The 22,088-nt window shown below is 38.6% G+C and overlaps 1 protein-coding gene and 1 long non-coding RNA gene across 10 annotated transcripts in view; one reads left to right on the plus strand and one right to left on the minus strand.

Moving 5' to 3' along the window:
- The window catches only part of nf1a (neurofibromin 1a), a 137,304-nt gene extending 120,981 nt beyond the window's left edge, over positions 1-16,323 (plus strand). For 6 of the 7 annotated variants that reach the window (XM_082502097.1, XM_082502100.1, XM_082502099.1 and 3 more), the window contains 13 exons: positions 117-218; positions 448-588; positions 1,152-1,278; positions 1,621-1,752; positions 2,015-2,150; positions 4,755-4,912; positions 5,059-5,181; positions 5,293-5,411; positions 5,497-5,597; positions 6,259-6,401; positions 6,633-6,679; positions 9,065-9,281; positions 10,943-11,194. In XM_082502097.1, the coding sequence (XP_082358223.1) occupies positions 117-218; positions 448-588; positions 1,152-1,278; positions 1,621-1,752; positions 2,015-2,150; positions 4,755-4,912; positions 5,059-5,181; positions 5,293-5,411; positions 5,497-5,597; positions 6,259-6,401; positions 6,633-6,679; positions 9,065-9,281; positions 10,943-11,085 (1,689 nt within the window). In that variant the 3' untranslated portion in view covers positions 11,086-11,194. Of the gene's footprint in view, positions 1-116; positions 219-447; positions 589-1,151; positions 1,279-1,620; positions 1,753-2,014; positions 2,151-4,754; positions 4,913-5,058; positions 5,182-5,292; positions 5,412-5,496; positions 5,598-6,258; positions 6,402-6,632; positions 6,680-9,064; positions 9,315-10,942 lie in introns of all 7 variants that reach the window. The other variant, XM_082502103.1, reaches the window with a different exon arrangement.
- A 101-nt stretch (positions 16,324-16,424) lies between these two features.
- Positions 16,425-21,307, minus strand: LOC309687291. 3 transcript variants are annotated; one of them, XR_014270700.1, is made up of 4 exons: positions 20,187-21,307; positions 18,794-18,916; positions 18,554-18,671; positions 16,425-17,427 (listed from the first exon to the last, which is right to left on the minus strand). It is a non-coding gene; the product is annotated as an uncharacterized lncRNA (long non-coding RNA). The 3 variants fall into 3 exon arrangements; XR_014270701.1 differs by having other exon boundaries at positions 18,554-18,719; XR_014270702.1 differs by lacking the exon at positions 18,554-18,671 and having other exon boundaries at positions 16,431-17,427.
- Positions 21,308-22,088: the final 781 nt, after the last annotated feature.

Genomic DNA, 22,088 nt, shown 5'->3' on the forward strand with positions numbered 1-22,088 from the left:
TTCTTTATTCCGTGTATTGTGTACGGTGTAAACGGTAACATTTAACTGAAAAATTATGTTTAACATTTTGTTCTTCTTCCTTCTTTTTATTTCACTCACTCTTCTTTTCGTTTCAGGGTCTAGAGAGCTGTCTGAAGGGGCCAGACAATTACAACAGCCAAGTATTAATAGAGGCCACAGTCATTGCTCTGACTAAGCTACAACCTCTACTCAGCAAGGTATTCAACTAGTATAGATCTACTTTTTGTCACAGTTGGGAAACCTTTCAGAAATTCACAATTCTGTTCAAAATCAAATTGTTTCAAACTGTTTGATCTTTTCCTTTCTTTTCAACTTGGTAACTCTGTACATCATATTGTTATAAAGTAAAACCTTATTGGCTCTTTGTTTATCACTATCCCCTTTGTAATATTAATTAAATTTGTCTTTATTTGTTTAATCTCCCAGGAATCTCCCATGCACAAAGCTCTGTTCTGGGTGGCAATAGCTGTGCTGCAGCTGGATGAAGTCAACCTTTACTCAGCTGGAACGGCCCTGCTGGAGCAGAACCTCCACACTCTGGACACAATGCGTGTTTTCAATGATAAGGTAAAAAGCATTATTTACTGCCTTTTCATTCCTGCAGTTGTATATTGTTTGAATTAAAGACCATCCATTGGGTGACAATCTACTTTTTGCTTTGTATATGTATAATTTAGTTTGTAACAATGCCCAGGAACATTGTTTATGTGAATATGGCTAATAACTTCAGCTCATCCACTGTAGGCACGCTTTGACTTTAGAAAAGTGGGTAGTGGTGATGGTAAGCAACCAGATGACTGCAGTGTTTCTCAGGTTTCCCTCTGTGATCAGGTTATTGAAGTGAACGTAAACACACTCATTTATAAGACAGTCAGAATATCGTCTGGCACTGCACATCACCCATTACTTTTATGTAGAACTTCTCTGACAGGAGCTAAAAAACTGATTGGTCTTTTTTGTATGTTAAATGTCTTCAAGAATCTAATAAAGAAATATTTGATTCAGTATTTAGCACTAGACTTCCATCATGTAGCCAAAAGTAACATCTGTGTGCAAGAAATATATTGTGGCCATACATCGACATGGCCATTGATAAGGAGTCTTTTTTTAACATATAATTTGTCCTGCAGAGTCCAGAAGAAGTATTCATGGAGATCAGGCGTCCTTTAGAATGGCACTGCAAGCAGATGGATCACTTTGTCGGACTCAACTTTAGCGCCAACTTTAACTTTGCACTGGTGGGCCACCTACTCAAAGGTAAACTGGTGTGTCATGATTCTAAACACTTGTTTGTAGATATTTAGTCTGCAAAAACACAGTTAAACAGACACACAAATCTGCTGTCAGTGTGATTTTAGAAATGAAGCTTCAGAATATGTACATAGGAAGTGCTATGTCTAAAAATGGCTGTCTGCATTTAACTACAGTATCTAAGAAAGGAAGTCACACAGCGTGACTGTGAAAAGCAACGCGTTTTATTATGTGTGTGGGTTTGTCCCCCCTCAGCACTATATTTTGTTTTATTGTTTTTGTACACAATGACATTTCCATTGCCGTCTGTCTTTCTGTTTCTCAGCATGTTTTATACATGTCTTTCAGGCTACAGGCACCCATCAGCCACCACAGTCGCAAGGACAGTGAGAATCCTTCACACACTGTTGGCTCTCATCAGCAAGCATCTGAAATGTGACAAGTTTGAGGTCAACACCCAGAGTGTGGCCTATCTGGCTGGTACATAAGATGTTCAGTGTCGTTTTACTGCAATTTTCAGCACTTTCACACATTTGAAATACCTTTCATTTGCTGGATATTTGAGGTCATCATGTGATGAAGTTGAGGAACTTGGGTAGTGTTTGCTAACTCAGATATCAGAGGATCTTAGCATTAATATTGAACCAATGTCTGAGCTGTTAACCTTGCGTAGTTGAAGTGGTTTGGATGTGCCCTTCTAACAGCTATGACATCGTAACTAACATTTTGTTGTTTTGTGTAGCACTACTCACTGTATCTGAGGAGGTCCGAAGTCGCTGCAGCCTCAAACACAGGAAGTCACTGTTAATTTCTGACCTCTCCATGGACCCAGTTCCTATGGACACCTTCTCAAGTCATATGACTGATCCTACGTGCAGGTGAGCTCATTAAAAGACAATAAAAACTAAGGACAACAAACTACGGTGGAAGTTAAAGAGCATCAGTCTGCTCACTGATGCTTCTGTTTTCAATAGTATTCTACTTGTGCTACACCAAATGTGTGTAGAGATGCTTGGCCTCCTTAAAGCTGATGATGAATAAATAAATAAATACTTTAATAAGACAATTTGAAACAATAGTTTTACTAATAATGTATACATTATTATAAAATGCTGTAAATTGCCTGCTGTGAACCACCTGTATTTTTTGTATTATTTTTTAAACTTTTCTTCTGTGCTCTGCACATCTCTGTCAAATCACTACAGTAATTTTAAAGCCAAAAATAAACTTTTACAGACAGGTAAGCCCAAGAAGGCCAGTGACTTCTGAATTCTGTCCCAAATATCACTTGCTATGGCTGGCTATAATTTTAACACACATGCACAGTTCTCTGTGGAGGAATCATTGGCAGAAAGTATTTTTGAACACTGTGTAAAGACAATCATCTTCTTTGCCATCGACTTGGGGAACATGCAATGTTAAAATGAGGGATTCTTGCTTTTCGTATTTTAATGCTTGTTGTTCAGCTGCTGCACTTCATTTGTATTACATTAAAACTATCGTCACCTCTTAATGAGGAAATAAGAGCCTTCCTTCTTCAAACAAGTAGCAAACTTTGTCTGTCTGTGAAATATGCAGAAGTCATTTGTTTAGTTTCTTTTTTTAGGTCTGCTCATACAAAGAAAACAGTTTTCAGTGAATAGATGCCTTCATGGAAACTCCGACATCAGAAAATCACAATTGTCGTTTTCAACTAAAACCAACAATTTGTTTCAACAAAATCAGAATTTTGAGCAGAAAAAAACCTTAAATTTATATTAGTTATATTAATATTGTAAAAGAACCCACCCATCACTTTACTCACACTCTAGATCTTGTTTTAACATATGGCAAAAAAAAAAAACCCTGAACATTTAACAGTGTTTCCTGAAAACCCTCTTTTGTCTGATCATTTCCTGATTTAAATTTACAATAGTTGGTTACACAGCAGTGGGGAGTAGGTTTCTTCACAGTAGATGTCTTTCTGAAAGCGCTGTAACTAAGTTTAAGAATATAATCCACCCACTGTTATCATCTTCAATGCCCTGTACCAACACAGAGCAGAGCAGCTACCTGAACGCTGCTCCAACAGAGGTCGATTATCTTGTTAATAATTTTACCTCCTTACTATCATCATCATTGTTTATTTATATAGCACTTTAAAAACACACAAGGCTGACCAAAGTGCTGAACAATAGATACTATGTATGACACTGGGTACTGTAGCTCCTGTGAAAAATAGTATCTCAAACCAGAAGTACCTGACTCCGTGGTATAATTCTCAAACACGCAGCCTAAAGCAGATAACTCATAAGCTGGAGAGGAAATGGTGTATCACAAATTTAGAGGATCATCATTTATCCTGGAGAAATAGTTTGTTGCTGTATAAGAAAGCCCTCCACAAACCTCGAACATCTTACACACATTGAAGAAAATAAGAACAACCCCAGGTTTCTCTTCAGCACTGTAGCCAGGCTGACAAAAAGTCAGAGCTCTACTGAGCCAACCATCCCTTTAACGTTAACTAGTAATGAATTCATGATTTCACAAATAAAATTTTAACCATTAGAGAGGAAATGACCCATAATCATCTCACAGATGTAACATTATCTCTGTGCTTGTCTTGCTAGACCTCCGTTCGGCGTTCAATGTTGACCATAATATTCTATTAGAAGAATTAGAGTAAGCTGTAGGCATTACAGGTACTGCGCTGCAGTGGTTTGTATCATGTCTATCTAATAGACTCCAGTTTGTTGTAAATGGAGAGTCCTCTTCACACACTGAGGTTAATTATGGAGTTCCACAGGGTTCTGTGCTAGGACCAATTCTGTTTACATTACACATGCTTCCCTTAGGCAGTGTCAATTTGATGTTAAAGTGCAATCCAGAATCTAAAATGACTACAAAACTTTTAACTGGTGGTTATACCCCTTTCAGCCAGTGTCCCTAACACGCATTTCAGTTTAGGGCCAGTTAAAATTATTTCAATTTTTTTAATTAAGGCTTAAAAGGTTGGCAGTAACTGATTTGTTAATGTCAGTTAAACACAATGTTAGAGACTTCAGGACAGGTCATATTGCAGGGTACACTAAATCTGAGAAACGGAGTTATGACAGTAGGTAGCTTATTGACACTTGATTGGATTTTGTTCTCCATTTTATCCATCTACTTTTCGTGTGTGTGTGTGTGTGTGTGTGTGTGTGTGTGTGTGTGTGTGTGTGTGTGTGTGTGTGTGTTGTCGGTGTTGTTTTGTTTGGGGTTCTTTTCTCCCATCATGGCACGGATATGTTTTTTGATTGCGGCATCATTTCATGCTCTATTCCTGTAAGTATTAGTTAGTAGTCCAATGTTTAGTTTCATGACCAAAGATAGAACCACAATTCTGTTTGGTTAGTTATCTGTCATTAGGGACAGTTGTCCACCTTCCTCCATTGTGGAATTTCTAGGTTAAAAATGAGTTTGTAACCTACTTGCTAACAATTGTTCTGTTACTGTCCTCTCAGAACTTTGAATGAGACTCAGCCGTGGACATCACCTCAGGTTTCAGAGCGCTACCTTTCAGCTCATTATCCAACAATGGGCCAGATTAGCCCTCGAACACGCAAGTCGATGAGCCTCGACATGGGTCAGCCTTCACAGGCCAACACCAAGAAGCTCTTGGGTATGTCCAATCCCTCAGTTTTTGTTACATCTGTCAGTCTTTCCTTAGAAGGACCCCCCGAATATCTGCGTTAAATCGCCACATTTCAAGTCTTCTGTGTGTGTGTGTGTGTGTGTGTGTGTGTGTGTGTGTGTGTTGTTGGCTAGGCACCCGGAAGAGCTTTGATCATCTCATATCAGACTCCAAAGCACCAAAGAGACCAGAAATGGAGTCAGGCATGACTACCCCTCCAAAGATGAGGCGTGTAGCAGAGAACGACTATGAGATAGGTGAGAGTATAGCACAAGGTATTGATCCTAGCACATCCTTCTATGTTTGATATGATTCTGAAGTTTGTTCAAGGACATATTCTATGTGATACCTGATTGTTGTAATTACAGAGACACAGAGAATTGGAAACTCTCACCTTCGCAAGGTGTCTGTATCAGAGTCCAATGTTCTGCTGGACGAGGAGGTGCTTACCGACCCAAAGATCCAGGCTCTGCTGCTCACTGTGCTGGTGAGGAAACACACCATACAGCTTACTTTATATGCTGTTACCTTTCAGTTCATGTTCACTTTTCACTCTTGTTGTTGTTTTTCAGGCCACCCAGGTCAAATACACCACTGATGACTTTGACCAGCGGATTCTGTATGAGTATTTAGCTGAAGCTAGTGTTGTCTTCCCAAAGGTTTTTCCAGTTGTGTAAGTAATGAACATGTCTCGTCCTGGTTATCTTGAGGTTTACTTTTTTTGTTTGTTTGTTTGACCTGAAAAATGTGACCTTTGAATTTTTCAGATATTTTTTGAGTATAAAGGTAAAGTCTTCATGGTTATAACTGGGACCCAATATAAGCAGACAGGATCAAATGGCTGCTGCCAGTCTTCTGTTCTTGTTCAGATTAGGTGAAATTATCCTGGGATATTTTTGGACAATGGTTGATTTTCTGTAGTGGTAGGTCAGGCTTCATTTTGCTCTTAGATAGGGAAGCTTTCCAATCCAATACTTTGCCAATCCACCCCCAGACTCATTAAAGAGCCATTGTTCCATATAGGATGCAGCTTGCTCAGTCTTTTATCTGAATGGTTATCAGCGCCTTCTAACCAATATTTTCAGTTAAAATGTTGGTTTTAACAAATATATCCTACATCAGAACAGACGAACTCTGCTATAGGTGTTCGCTTCACTAAGATTTTATAATGCTGGGAGTTATTTCTCATTTTTACACTCTTTGTGGTAATTGTCAGTGAAAATGTACCTCGATACTTTCAATTAGCAGTAAAACCCTTGAGCTTTTTAAAAGGCTAACTTGTATAACCGCATAACCATGTGCCCCAATATTGTTTTCTCTGTTCACCCTCTCAGCCACAATCTACTGGACTCCAAGATCAACACTGTGCTATCCATGTGCCAGGATATCAATCTCCTGAACCCTGTCCACGGCATTGTCCAGAGTGTGGTGTACCATGAGGAGTCACCCCCCCAGTACCAACCTTCCTATTTACAAAGTAAATTGATTTACAAGCTCTACATGCCAGCCTTCCTAGTTTTGCACTTAGTTATGTCACCTGATGCTGACAGGTACTGAAAATGGATAGAAGCTTGTAGATATTTATTCACTGAGTTGTCTTCCCCCGTTCTTAGAAGCTAAAGAAAAAAGAAGACAATTGGACGTCTTTAACTTTATGAAGATGTTTCACTACTTTCATTCCCTTCTCTTCCTTTCTCTCAATTCACAGGCTTTGGCTTTAATGGACTTTGGAGGTTTGCTGGACCCTTCTCTAAGGTACAAATAACATTTTCCTCTTGTCAATTAGTTATTTTCACTTGGGCCGCTTCAGCTGCCTTGCAGTAGAATTTCAGCTTACTAAGGAAGTACACAGCAGATCTACAACCAGGTTGTCAATTGGTGTGTTGAAATATGAAGCATCAACTCTTGGAAGCACATACATAAATACCAAAAAGTAGCAGAGAGGCTGAAAATGATCTGTGGTCTGCTTTCATGTTGATATTGGATTATGCCGCTTCGGAAAACTAGCAAAACCCAAAACTCAATAATACAGACTCCTGAATTGCATTGACAATGCTGACTAAATGACTAATTGACTGAATATTTATTTCTTTTCTTATGTTTTTTAATTTTATTTTTAAACGTTGCCCATTTTGATATATTGATATTGAATGGTTCAGCATGGAATCCTAATGTTTACACTTCTACTTTTTTCTGAGGGTGACTGGAATGTTTTTTTTAGTTTTGACATACCAGTTTAAGATCCTGGGAGAACATATGCTTACAAAACTTAAGTTTATACAGAAAGATGTTCAGGGGCCGTATGAATGCTCTATTTCTATCTAACAGACTCTATCACTCAAAAACACACACAGAAAGTGTTTTATTGTCCTTCTCCATCAATTTCTTCCATATTTACTGCATAACATTTTTGAAATGTTTCAGTCGGGTTTCAGGGCCCACAACAGAATCTGCCCTGCTAAAAGTATACAATGATGTGCTCCTGTCAGTTTACTCTGGGGACTGTACCATCCTCCTCCTCAACCTGCACTTTAGTGCTGGTATCAGCTGCAGAGAACTACACTGGTTCAGTTCAGTTTTATTTTGCTATACAGGACCAATCACAACAACAGTTGCCTCAGGGCGCTTTACCACATACCTGAAAAATTAAACTTTCTCTGTCATCATTGGAAATTATTCTTCAACAGCAACACTTTGCTGTGTACCTCAGGTTCCATCTTATCACTTGTGTAGAAAGAGCATAGAAAAAAGTGCTTGTGCAAATGGGTGTAAATGAGTTGTTTAAAGCGATATATAAGAACCAGTCCATAGTTCAATTTAAATGAACTAAACACATCAGGTGTGAAAGCACCTTTAAACTCAGAGGGGACCGGACGTTTGCTGTGGTTGGTCAAATCTGCTCTCTCAATTAAGTCTTTTAAAACTAGACTTAAAGCTTATTTTTAGTCATCGGTATTTGAGTTTATCCAAGTCTTTCTGCTCATCGCATCTCCTGTGCCTTTTTTGGGGCATGACTGTGTATGTTTTGCACCCCCAAATATCACTAGTTTCTTATTTATTTCTGTGTTCTCTTGTTTTTTTTCCCCATTCTTCTTTTAATACAGCACTTAAGTTTAAAGAACTCTATGCAGTCCTGTATACGTGTACTGTTACTCCTTCCAAAAGAATTCAGAGTGTGAGTAGCAGCCAGGTGCTGCTAATAAAATGCACTTGATAAACCAATCATCAGAAAGTGTCAGCACCTTTAGAAATCCAGTTTTGGCATTATTATTTATTAGTGGAAAGACTCAAACAGGTGCCAATCTTAACTCAAACCATGCAATGGTTTGCACTTAATGAAACTGCAAAATACCTAAAGGCAGGCTACAGAGGCCTCAGGTAGCATGTTAAATGTTTATGACAGTACAAGTAAAGAAAGACTCCAGTGTGGCTTGGTTTGGAGGGATTTCCAGAAGAAAGCCGTTTGTCTCTAAAATGAACATTGCAGCACTGATTAGGTTTGTAAAGATACATCAGAGCAAACCACAAGACTTCTGGAACCATTTTCTTTGAATAAACAAGAACAAATTGGAGATGTTTGTCATTAATTACAGCATCTGGCCACCTTGTTGACCATCAACTCCTCTGTATATTCTAGAGTCAAGGGGCCAACTGTCTGACAGTTAAAACTTGATAAAAACTGGGTCATGTCACAAAAATATTCTTCAGCACACCAGGAAATCTGCAACAGAAAGGTTGAAGAAAGAGAATTAGTTGTTGTTGAAAGCCCAGAGTCCAGCAAGTATTCAAAATAAAAAGTGTCTATGGGAGGTAATCAAATGTCTAAATTAAGAAAACCTCTCATGCGCACAGCAGTTTTGTCAACACCACCAACAGTTTGTTTTCATGACGCAATTAGTAAAGCAATGTTAAATAATTTAAATTATAACCAGTGAAACAGAGCATGTTACCATCCCATCTGAAAAATCCACCCGATAAAGTGTTGACACGGGCCAGATTCTTATGCTCTTTCGGCATTTGGTTGCAGTTGTTATGCAGACGACATTGGGTTTCACTGACTGAGGATGAACCTCGTCTGTGCTGCTGTTAGACCTTGTTACCTGACTCTGATGTTGCTCATTGTGTTTGTTGTTTGTGCAGCAAACCCAGATTCCAGACTACGCTGAGCTGATTGTCAAGTTCTTGGAGGCATTGATTGACAGCTACCTGCCAGCAGCTGACGAGGAACGAGGGGAGGAGCAACTGAGGACACCTACTTCCCCCTACCCTCCTACCAGCCAGAGCCAGCTTAGCATCACTGCCAACCTCAACCTGTCAAACTCGATGACCTCACTGGCCACTTCACAGCACTCACCAGGTGTCCATCTCTCTCTACAACAAAAAGCATACAGTCACTCTAACTCTCTGTATTAAAGCTTCCTGTTTTTTCACCTCGTCTACATGTTTTACTTCATCATCTAGTGAAATCAAATCAAAATGTTCTCATCCAAGTCACAGTCCAGAGAGAAAGCTGGTCACATTCTTGTCCTACGTTACCTCCTTTTGTTTGAAAAGAAATTTCTTGTAAAGGGTTAAATATTTACCAGGAAATTTTCATCAATCATCTCGAGGGGGTTAGATGCTGAGAATTATTTTTTTGGACTAGAATTACTGCTTGCACAAAGAGAAGACTTTGAGACATGCGTAGTGTTACCTCATGTCAGTCGTCTGTCTGTGTCTTGTGTTACAGACAGTAAAACCAAAAAAGTTAATCTGTTAGTGATTAATCATCAAAGAAGATTCACAGAAACATAAAGAGAACGGTTCATGTTACTTGAAGTTGCTCTAAAAACATCTTTCTAAAGGAAAGTAGTCAGTGATGGGAGAGGTGATGTTTTAGATGTTCTGACTTGCACGACATGATCACTCCTGCGATCAAAGAGATCTCAATAAAGTCTCTGACGCAGTACTCACGTCTACCAAACCTTCCACTACACTGGCAGCCCTGATGAAGTGTGGTTAAAAAATACTAAATTTGCATTGTTTCCCTTTTCACCTTTATCTCTAGAACCAGGCTACAGTAACATCAGCAGCTCGTCTATTTAAGAATAGACGAGCTGCTGCAAATTCATAATAAGCGGGCGGTTCCGTCTTCTGCATGCTCAACCCAGGAAGCACCCTTAGCTTAAATAAGCACCCGCTGTGAGGTATGGTTTATAGCTATTTCCACAACAGGTCTGCCTTGGGCCTTGTGTTGTGTGCAGGATGTAACAAAGAACATCTTTCGACACTGTCCTGACCTGATTCTTCAACAGTTTGTTATGAGGTTGAAGGATATAATATAGACATTTTAAGACTACTAGGAAATTAACAGTGAGTGGCAGTTTACTTTATTTGTACAATAAATACATGTCACATATAAAAACAAAAATTCTGTTAAAATGCAACGCAGTATAGAAAGGAAAAGAAACTCAAAGAGCTTATTTGATGTCTGTTTAATTAGACAAACAATATTACAAACAAGCTAAGAGATGTTTCTAGAAAAAAACACATTTACAAACTCTGCAAGTCTACCTAACCAAAAGAATTACCACTCTCAAACTGTTAGCATCCATCCATAAATCCATGTATTGTAGCAGTCATAAGGCACAGGCTAAATAGAGAGACAGTCGTTTTCATTGACAATTTGCATCAACCTAAGATGCAAATTGGACTGGGAGGGAGCCGAAATACCAGAGATAAAGTCCACACACTGAGACGACATGCAAGCTCCACACAGAAAGGGCCCCTGGATGTAGATGCAGGACCGTCTTGCTGTGAGGCGACAGTGCTAACCGCTGCACCACGTCTTCTTCGCAGTACCTTTCATTCATCAGACTTGTAAATGTTTTAATTAGATAATTTCCCAAGATTAGAAACATGTGGTTGGTCTCAATAACAATATAATCTAAAGAGATTTTAAGAAAAATGAAATGGTCGAGAAAACAATCCCAGACGAAGGGAATGCCTTTAAAGCCTGTCATCCCTGTGTTCCTCCAGGTGTAGATAAGGAGAATGTCCAGTTGTCCCCCAGCTCAGCTTTGTCCAGTGGAGGTCGTACTCGCCATGGTTCAGCCAGTCAGGTCCAGAAGCAGCGCAGTGCTGGCAGCTTCAAGAGACCCAGCATCAAGAAGATTGTCTGATCGACCAGAGAAGACAGCTGCCCCGTCACACATATACTTTCTTTCTCCCCCTCTCCACCTGTCCCAGGCCTGCCAGGCCTCATGCTGCACTCCACATTTACTCTTTAGTTCCTCCTTCACGGTTGTTGCTTTGGCAGAACAGGTGATCGTGTGTTTCGTAACAAGGAGGAATATTAGCAAGGGCAAACTTGAATTCTGCTGCTTGATTTTTATTTATTTTATAATTTTTTTTATCATTATAATTGTTTTCTTTCTTTCTTTTTCTCAAATCTTTAAATTTAGAGAGTACATGGTGTCAGACAGGCTCCTTCTCTTCATAGGGACAGTGTTTGGAAACACTTTAACTGTCCTGCAGTGAGGGAAGCCACACTTTAAGTGGAAAACACTGAAGGGAAAACCGTGTGAATGGATTTGGATGTCGACTGTGATGTGTCTCAGTTGGCACAGTCCAAACAGGAAGTCTCTGACTTCAGGCAAGTCCCTTGGCCTTCCTCCAGACTAAATATTCCAGTGTCAGTGAGATGGACCAAACGACAACAGTAAATAGGTGATTGGGTGTGTCTGCGAGAAAAGACCTCTTCTCTGGACATCTCAGCTCCCCTCTCCCAGTACTGTACATATGTTACATAGATTATGTATAACTAGTCCTTAGTTCTAATTTAGATGTGGATGTTTTCTCCATGGTGTGCCTTTGTCAGGGTTTTTCAATGTGTACAATTTGTAAAGTAAAATTAAAATCTTGCTGGGGACAAAGACCAGGTACTAATCTTGGAGGCGAGCCATCCATATCTTCACAAGTTCACCAAGCTATGTCACGACAGGCCTCCAATGATCATCAAATATACAATCATCAATATACCCTGCTGCCTGAAAATATTTATCTTGTACAAGTAGATCATAGTACACGATTCATCTATTTACTTTCCATAAACTGTCTTTCAACATGAAGATTGCAAAACACTAGAGAAAATGCATCTGTAAATAGCTGCGAGCTTTCGGGTTTGTTTGGTTTTTCTGTCCTCGTGTTTTTTGTTGATATTTTATTATGAACTGTATTTTTTTTAGCAGCATAGCATTAAATTTGTTTACACATGGACCATGAAAATTGAGTAATAGGCAATAATCCTCAACTCTCAAACTTTGTCAACCTCTACCTTTTTTTTTTTCCTTCACACAAACCGGAAGAACACATTACTGTCAGCTTGGTGCAATATGTGGCCAACTTCTGAGTTACTTGTTCAAATAGAGATTTAACTCATAGTGGACAGCGTGGTGTCTAGGTGTGTTTCATCTCGGCAGTCTGAGCTGGATCCTTGAAAGGAAAGTCCAACCAGTAAGCAGCTTCGTCTGTTAGAGGAGTTGACTGTGCTCTTCTGTTTTTAAATCTGACTAAAGTCACCACTGTTCCCTTCTGTACGAAAGTGAAAATCAAAAAACTCGTCACTGTCATGCAGCCAGAGTCTTGCCTTCTACTTGGCTCATAAACGAGCCGTAGCTCACGTCCTGAGCCTCTGCCGTTTTGAGCTTTCAGTGATCTTTGCTGTGCAATCATCATTTTCATAACAAAATTATTTACTCACAGAAACTCATTACCTTTATTATTCAGGATGATTTTCAAAATAAATGTATTTTATTGACACTTTGTTTTATCAGCAAACATTACCAGTATTGAAATAATAATATTCGTGTTTACTTTTCATGTTCTTATAAACATTGATTTTGAAAATAAGCCTAAAACAGACATTTTTTTTTTAAATTGTGATTATAGCCATCAGCTGCTTTATCCCCAGATGTCTTTGCTAAGATGGAGTATTAAGTAATCGTCCATCTGCCCGGCCCTTAAAACCATGTCTGAATCCCATCTACTGGACAGAAACTGGTTCTGAATTATGTCAACAGTGTCAGAAGCACCTGTTTCCAAGATGTAGGTGTCATGTTATCTTTATATACGCCTGATAGCTCACAGCAGTACCAAAAAGTGTAAAATTAGACAATTTTCTACAAAATTACCCAAAACAATAGGTCACAGAGCAGAACAAAGCACTAAGACTGTGACTTATGGTTCATTTCTATAGCTCCTTTGACCTTTTCTGAGAACAAAATGTTTGATCAAAGAGGGTGACAAAGTGACTGACTATAGTGGCAACTGACAGTGCTGGACATTTACTTTATATGTAGCTGCCCACAAAAAAGATCAGGTATTCAGAAAGAAATGGGCATCATACCCCGCTCCATTTGGTATGGTTTTCTAGCATTACTGAAAAATGGTGAAATAAAATGTGGTTTCGGTTTCAGTCCTTTAAAGTAATTCCAGAGCTCCCAGTCCGCATGATCATAGAGATGACAGGTCTTCACTTGCAGAGACTGAGCAGATTCTTTGGGGGAAGTACGTGGTAGTAAATGCTTTTCATCTGTGTGGCTTTAGAACGGTCTACATAACAAGAATTGTGTTTCAGCTCATTTACTACATATCACGGGAACTGTGCATCACTGCTGACTGTTTTCAAAGCATGCTGTTGTGTTTTAGATGCTGTACTGCAGTTCTAACTTTCAGGGCAGCCTGCATGTGGTAATAGAAAGTGAGATAACAAAACAAATCTGCAGTACAACCCAACACGTCTCTACGTGCAATGGTGTCAAAGTATAAGAAACCGGAATGGTTTACTTTTACACTCACACTGTTCCACTCACTACATATGTTGGTCACAATACTCCAAAAATTGTTCACAATTAAAATTAAATCATTAAAAATTATTGGCTCTTTCATTATTGGGTTTTTTAAACTGCCAGTCATTGCTATCGTTATTGTCTTTCCATTATTATTATTACTCTTCACAATAACAATAAACCTCTGACAACACGAGCAGTCACGACGGTCAGTATAGATTACTTAACCTGCCTTGCAGGCTGATCTGGATGTTGGAACCTGTAGCTGTTTTGAGAAAATGACTTGCTTTGGAAGTGATCACAAAATTTGTAGTGACACTGTGTCCTGGACCTGTGCAGTTAGTCAAAACACTTTAATCTATGCATAAAAAGAGTTGAGTATTGTTGAACAACTATGAATTTATTTTAAACATATTTTTTAAAGATTAATGTCATTTGTTGATACATCTGTGAATCGGTCGCAACAGATTTCTTTCCTTGTCTTGTAGTGGTCTGACAGGATGTTATTTTCTACTGTGCATGTAGCTCTTTCAGTCAGTATATCATGAGATTTGTCATAAAGGAGATAGAGAAATCCTTTAATGAAGGATGTTTAGTTAAATAAATGAACACATGAAACGTGACTTCTTATGTTGGCCTCCATGAGGCCATCGCTAACAGATTTTCTTGTATAAAATCAAAGAGTCAAATTCAAACAAGAAATATGTATTGCTGAAGTCCTAACATAGTTTTAAAGTACCAGAAATTAATAAATGCCCAAAGAGTCCCATTGATGTACAATCTGAAAGGGCCTGGAGGAAAAAAACATTTCTGAATGTTCCAGTGGGCTTCAGTCTTGCAGCTTTCTGGTCAGAGTGCTGAAAATGCAGGTGACTCTGGACACTTGACAGTTCTTCTATGTCAACTTCAGGCTACACAATTTGTCCATCTGAAATACTCATTCTGTCAGAATAGATGGTAATAGAGACCAAAATGTTTTGCCTTAGTTTGACAGAGACGTATAATTGGATCCATCAATATTGCTTCCTGACGAATCGTAGCATGGTGCCTTTCATGATTTGTGAGATGTCATTAGGATGGATTTAAAAGGAAGTGGCTGCTGGGAACAAGAAAAGTGTTGTCTGACCCTAGCTCCCTCATCCACTTTTCTCATTTCCAGTGTGTAAATCCTCTCCTATAGTCTTAGCCCCTTACACCCAAAACATGAGTGGTGGCGGCGCAAATGCAAGGAGAAATGAGTCACCACAGCACCTGTCTACAATGAACATGAACGTCAGTGTTTATAAAAAAAAAAATTCACACTGACGTGATGAGAATGTATGGATGCAATTTTTTATACACTGGATGTGTATAGTTAAATCACGCCATCATTCATCTGAGAACTGCAACTTTCATGCAGAGATGGCTTTCCAGGTCACAGGCAGATGTGAAACTAGAGACTGTCAAAGATGGGCTGTTAGTGCACTCTGTATTACTGTTGGTTGTAGAAGTTGTATTATGAGGTAAAAAAATAAGGTAACCATTCTGTCAGATTGATTGTCATCCAATGTGAATTTAATAATGGGAATTTAAAAAAGAAACAAAACAAAAAAAAACATCAAATGTGATGTCATGTAATATTTTGTCTCTAATCCTGGCATTAGAAAGTGTTGGTGGTATGACTCACAGCTGTATAACTGCTAAAAAAAAAGCCCTTCCTATCATTTGAAGCATCTCCAGACCTCGAAGCTACTGATGATACTGAACAGATACCACGAGTGTGATGTGTTAAAATCTTATTTGACATCAGATTTTCCCAAATATTTTCTAGAGCCACACTGCAGTCACTGAGATTATGTAACTAGGCCTCCTCTAAGATCAAAATGCAGCATCAAGTTTTCTCTCTTCTTTTTCTTTTGACCCTTCATTTTGTTAAAACTCAATGAGAAACTTATGAGATGTGGATCATACAGTCACTGATGCTGTTAAGGGACATATTTCTTTAGAGTTCAGTGTCAGAATTGCATTGAAACATCTCACGAGTAAGTCTGCTCACCACTCCTCACAAGTGAACTGTTGTTAAAGATATACTACAGAACTATGTCCACAGCCATCCGGTCAAAGAATCAGCTACTATACCTTTAACCAAACACAATCAGGAAACATCTGAAGGTCAGCTGTATTTGAGGAACAAGGCAACGGGTTTCCATTATTTCCAGGTTTTAGTTTGACTTGTGTGAATGAAACTATTAAAAATATATATCCATAACCTCTGACACAAGTGGTTAACTTGCACTAATTTAAAAATGGTCATGGGTTTGTAAAGATGAAAAACCTCAAAATGCGGCATGTTTTATTTGATGTTATGCAAAATTCAATGTCTGTAGAGTATTAGCCGGAGTTTTGTTTTTAATGCAGTATGTGTGGAATTGTAAATACTTTGTGTACAATTTGAGATGGTATATTTACTATACTGTACATATGTGTGACATTGTATCATTTTGTTTTTGTAAAACAGTTAGTTTCTGTATAATAATAAACAAATTTAACTACTCCAGTGTTAGTAATAAAATGGTTTACTCTTCAAAATTATGAATTTGTGTGACATTTTTAGTAAATACATCTTAGCAACAATGTAAAATTAAGTTTCTAAAAGAAAGTGCTCGTAGGTCTGTTTCAGGTGAATATCTCATATCTTCATACTATCTTCTGCAGCGTAGGTCCACCTACAAGGGTGGAGTCAAAGTTCCTACAAACATACACTAAATGATGTAGACAGTGGACTACAGGCAATCTATAAATGACATGAAGATTGTTGTTCAGATTTAACTGAGTTGTGACACCAAAATCTTTGGTATGAAACATATACCTTTTTTCTTTTGTGAATTACACTTGGTCATTATAAATAAAGACACCGGAGAATATATATATATTACTTATTTTATCTTCATCGTCAAAGTAATTCAGTTATGTTTTTCCATATATCCACTGGCACAGACAATAAGACGATATTATTAGCCAATTCAATCTATTTTTTATAAATTGTAAAAAAAAAATAATAAAAAAAAAATCAGAGCATAATTTTGTTTCTTTTACAGTTCTGTTTCCAAATTTGTAATTTAATATTTTAATACTTCTGGTCTTCACTATAAATTTGGTACCTAAAACAGATTACTAATTTATGCCTGTCTGCTATAAACCAGCATACAACTGATTTCTTGTGTTTGTGAAGTTACATTTCATTAATTGCAAAACCAAAAGTAAAATAAGTCAGTTGGTTAAAATATAAACTCGCATTCCAGTTTTAACCACAAAAGCTGGTTTGCTCTGAACCACATACAGTTTTAGAATGACCAGCATGGAGGAAGCCAGAGCCAACGAGGCGCAAAGAGATCCAACGGCAAACTGCTGAGAAAGGCTCCAGCTGACCAGAGGCATCTACTACAAAGCAGGATTTTGGCTGGTCCAGGCAACTTCAGGGTTAACCCTGGGACGACCCACACCTCTGGAGCAATCATTTCTTAAGCCCTCAGATGAAGTAAGCCAGGTCAGCCAGCTATTGCTGTCCTCCTCCATCCTGTGTGATGATTGATGGGTCCATGTTGTTGTCCCCACTAGCTCTGTGGAGGATATGGGGGTCCCCTCTCCTTGTGTTTCTTCACTCTGGTAATCAAGATGAGCTAGATCTTCTCATGCCTGTGGAGCAATTACGAGCTTCATGTGAAAATATTGAAATTTGCCAAAGCTGCCAGTTTCACACCCTTTAACAAAAACTCATAGTTTTTAACCTCCTAAGACCTGAACTCTTCCACGGCATGCATTTTTCATTTCTCTTTGATATTTGGGCATATTGGGAACCAGTGAATGTAAAAACAAAGAATTACCAGATTTTTTTTACCTGATTTTTGTTTCTAAGAAAAATGAGAGCCACATATGAGGATATTCGTTTAAAATTTCGATAGAACAGTAGCAGTATAATGTCCTTGTAAGTGGATATCAGGCCCTTGTAGAGCAAAATTGAGTATTTTGGTCTATATAACCCAAAATGGGATGTCCACATATGTGGATGCCAGGTCTTAAGAGGTTAATGTAACCCAAGACCAACTTCCCACTAGGTGGCGCTTTGACCATTGTCAAATATGGCAGATGAAATGTGTTCAGGGTCAAAGCCTGATCACATATGAAAAATTTGGTCCAGACTGGATAATGCATGTGTGGGTGACAGCATATTAAAATTCCATAGCGAATGATCAAAATTCGCTGTGGTGCCACGGCCACCGCCTTTGAAGAAAACGCAAAAGCTCTGCAGTTTCTGTAGTTTAGACTGACCAAATATGAAGTTGAGCCGATAAAATCCCTAGGAGTTTGCAAAAGTACAACAAAATTTGCAAAATCAAAAGTTTTAACCAAAAATATCGCAGTTTTATGAGTTTTTGAGCATGTTAAAAAGACCATTTTGGGGGAAAATAATAGTAATAATAAACGGAGCAATTACAATGGGGCCTATCTGACTTCACGTACATGATTTAATACAGGGTTTAAGTTTAAACTTCAAAATCACTTCATTACATTTTCTTCTTTTCTGTGTTATTCTTAAAATAGAAAATCTATTTCCCATTTGAACATTCACTATGGATATAACTCAAGTTTCAGTTAAAGTAATTATACTTCAGTTAGATTTGTCTTTAGCATGTTCTCACATGACCATTCATTTGAACATAATCCCTTTTTAAGTGAAACACGGGAATATTTTCTTCACTTCCTCTTTAAAACTCTGGCCATTTCTCAATATGCGTATTTGTATGTACTTGAGTTGTGATACGTCATCAGTCGCAGACCAAGTAGTGTTCCAAGTACGCTCAAAATGCCCGGATGTGTTCTCGCTCCTCCCATTCTATCGAGCGTGCAGCCAAATATCCCAGAATGCATTTCGTCCAAAACTCAAATGGCGGAGGAGGGCGGGTAAAGAGTTTGAAATATTACTGTTTCTGTGACACAAAATAAACTTTTAAGAGATTTTCATGCGATGATGTAGGTGTGTAAATTACACAGCCAAACTCACCAGCTTGATACCTGACGGTAGTGATGGTCAAATGACGCTTTCTGAAGCACTGAAGCTTGTGTTGAAAAACGGTTCATTACTCGAAGCTTTTCAACACAGTCCTCTCTGGTGACATCTGGTGGCCTAAAATATGAAGAGCAGCGTGAATCCACAAAATAAAACCAACTGCTTCATTATGATTGCCCACTCTACTGAGTGGAATTCTGTCTGATATTGGGCCGCCGTTGTGTTGCTTTGAACGTGTATTTTTTGGTGGTTAAAAAAATGTGTTTTATTTGTTTAATAAATAGTTTTGACCAGTAAACTCTCCTTGTTATGCACCATGGTGTGGTCTTTCTTTGCTTGTGACTTCTTGATGTTGGTAAATACAATAATTGAAAAATACCAGGTTACATATAATATATACATATAATAATGTACAACACATTATGGAGTATGCTTCTGCTGTGAGGTCCTGCCTCCATGCAGGTATGCAATTAATCGCTAGAATCAGAATCAGAATCGTCTTTATTGGCCAAGTATATGTGCAGACACATACAAGGAATTTGGTTCCGGTAGATGGTGGCTCTCAAGCACAGCAATGTACATCACACACACACACACACACACACACACACACACACACACACACACACACACACACACACACACACGTGTCTATATATACATTACACATGCGTACACATACATGCACAAAGCTGTGTAAACCAACTATAAATAACTAATCTAAACTTATATACATAAAATACAGAAATTAAATGAGGTGGAATGAATACTACAGAATGTACATAAGGTGCAGTTGCAGTCTGGCAGTGGACGGGTGTATTTATAAATAATATTATATTAGGGAAATTTCCCCAGACATATTTTTGACCTGGGGGTAGAATTGATTGTGAAATGGAAAAGGAAAATGCTTATGAACTTGCAAATTAAAAACATGATGCATTTAAGGTAACCCTTTCTCATTTTTATTTAAGAAGAGAATTTGTTCTAGTGTGCGATGACTGAACCTGTTCCTTTTTGTGGAGATCATTTCTCCTGCCTTAAGGAAAATCCCTTCACATGGCACAGAGGAGGCTGGAGTGCAGAGAAACTGGTAGAGATGCAGTTATACAGTCTACCTGGGCCCCACAAACTATCAGCTAAAGAGAATAAAGAAATTCAATTGCTGCACATTTGGCAGACTAACATTTTCAGATTAATTAAACAATAAAATATATAGTTTTACAACATTACATGTAAAGAGTCAAGTGGAAGTTTTTCTAAAGTTATTTAATGATATTTATATTATGGAAGCAGATTTTTGACATTTTACCTTTTTCCCGTTTTCAGATATAATAAACACGCACAAAACAAAAAGCAAACGGCCAGAACACAAAGCTGGAAAACCCACCTGATCGACAAAAATCAACTCAAAATTCTCCCACACAACAGAACCTCCTTTATTCCTCGCTGGCTCCAAATCTCTCAGTAGAATGATCAGTGGTTCGCTATCTGTCACCATCAAAACACTCCACAAATCCCGGGAATGATTTGCTTCCTTATAAACCATTGAATCAGATACCGAAGCAGTTAGGCTCTAAATGAAGCTTCAGACGTCACTGATCACGTGACTCTGGCCAAACGAGTCAAGCTTCGACACAGTGCTTCTGAAGCAGTGTGTTGATTTTTTTGACACACGCACCGGAGCTTCAGCTTCAAGCGGACCATCACTACCTGACAGGGAGGTCAAGGTTCACTAGAGCCAGCGAGCACACCTGACTCCGGACACATCATTGTTTTCCAAAAATGGCAGGAAATGAAGCCACGTCGTGCATATTAACCACAGTTATTGGTGCGACCCTTTTTGGTACAGCTGACCTTACTTAGCAAGTAAACCTGTGTGTTGTGTCTGACTACTACTTTGTGGAGAGGCGGGTGCTTCTTTTGGTTTGGCAGGCTAGATGAAACAATGGCGTGTTGCTGCCATCTACTGTTCACTACTTCCCAAGTTTTCTTCTAGATAAGCGAGCTAGCCACACGCTCAGTCTCAGGTCTCTATATTCTCTAACAGGTTAGCACTGCATAAGTAATGTAACAGCTTTCCTTTTAAAAATATTGAAAACAGTTTTTCCAGTTGATCAAAGTCTCTGAACAGCTTTTTCCTTTGATGAACATGCTGCTGCATTACATCGAGGTGTCTCTAGAGTCAGGTCAGGTCTGGTTCTGCTCCTTAAATGCTAAAAAACCTGCAGCTGAATCACTGTATATATGATGCAGTATCGTGCCTTTGGTCCTCAACCCACCAGAGAGCCCATAAAACTGATCTGATATACACAAGCTTTTTTTAAAACTCTGTTTTCAGTATGTACACACTACAAGCCACTCTGCTACTTACATGACCTTTGACCCATCTGTATAAACTTGTAAATAGCCAATCCAAAGGTGTTCCATCCTAGAGTAGGTTATTTTTACGATATCTACTGAGTTCTTTTTCCTGTTCTTGTTGAGTATGGACCTAGAATCAGCCATGATGGTATACCTGACCAACAGACAGGAGAACACACATCCATGTTGAAGGAAACGGTTTCCAGGGCCTAATCCGTGGATCGACTTCCTTCGAGGCGTGGACGTCTATCAGCAGAGAATGTACCTTCACCTATCAGCAGAGAATGTCCCTTAGTCTGTAACACAGTCAAATATATTCTCAAGTAATATTCAAGCATGCCATTCAGCGTGTTAGTACGAGCTCGGGAGCAGCTTGGGAGAACAAGAAAACAGAGACTGCTTCAGGTTGTCTTCCCAAATTGACTCAACTTTATTCACAAGTACAACAGTTTATATAGAGGGTAAAATTCATGAGACAGCAGATTATCAGTTTAAACCAGTACAGACCAAGATAAGGGAGCGTCTTCCTGCCCTTGGGTGAAGAAGCATCCTTTGTGTAGTTTATTAGTTCAGCTACAATTGTGATTATCTCAGCGACATATTTTCAAGGCACAAAACAAAGAGTTCTTTCATTAGTGAAATCTGAAACAAACCATTTGGCCTTCAACAGGCGTCTAAAAGATTAAGAAACTAATGTAGCTGAGGGAGTGATCTCTGTGGTATTTCAACCTTGTACCAGCCTGTGATTCTCACACATCAATTCTTGGGTCAAAGAGAAAAATAACTAAAACAAAGGGGCCTTATTGAATGACAGAGTTTTCCTGTATAATGTCACTATAAAACAATATCCAGTAAATGCTACCATGGTACTAAAATACCTAACACATGTCAACAAAGCCAATTTTTTCATGTGATGGATTTCAACTCC

Source organism: Aulonocara stuartgranti (genome assembly GCF_965226115.1).
Source record: "Aulonocara stuartgranti genome assembly, chromosome: 14".
In the NCBI taxonomy this organism is placed as follows: Eukaryota; Metazoa; Chordata; class Actinopteri; order Cichliformes; family Cichlidae; genus Aulonocara; species Aulonocara stuartgranti.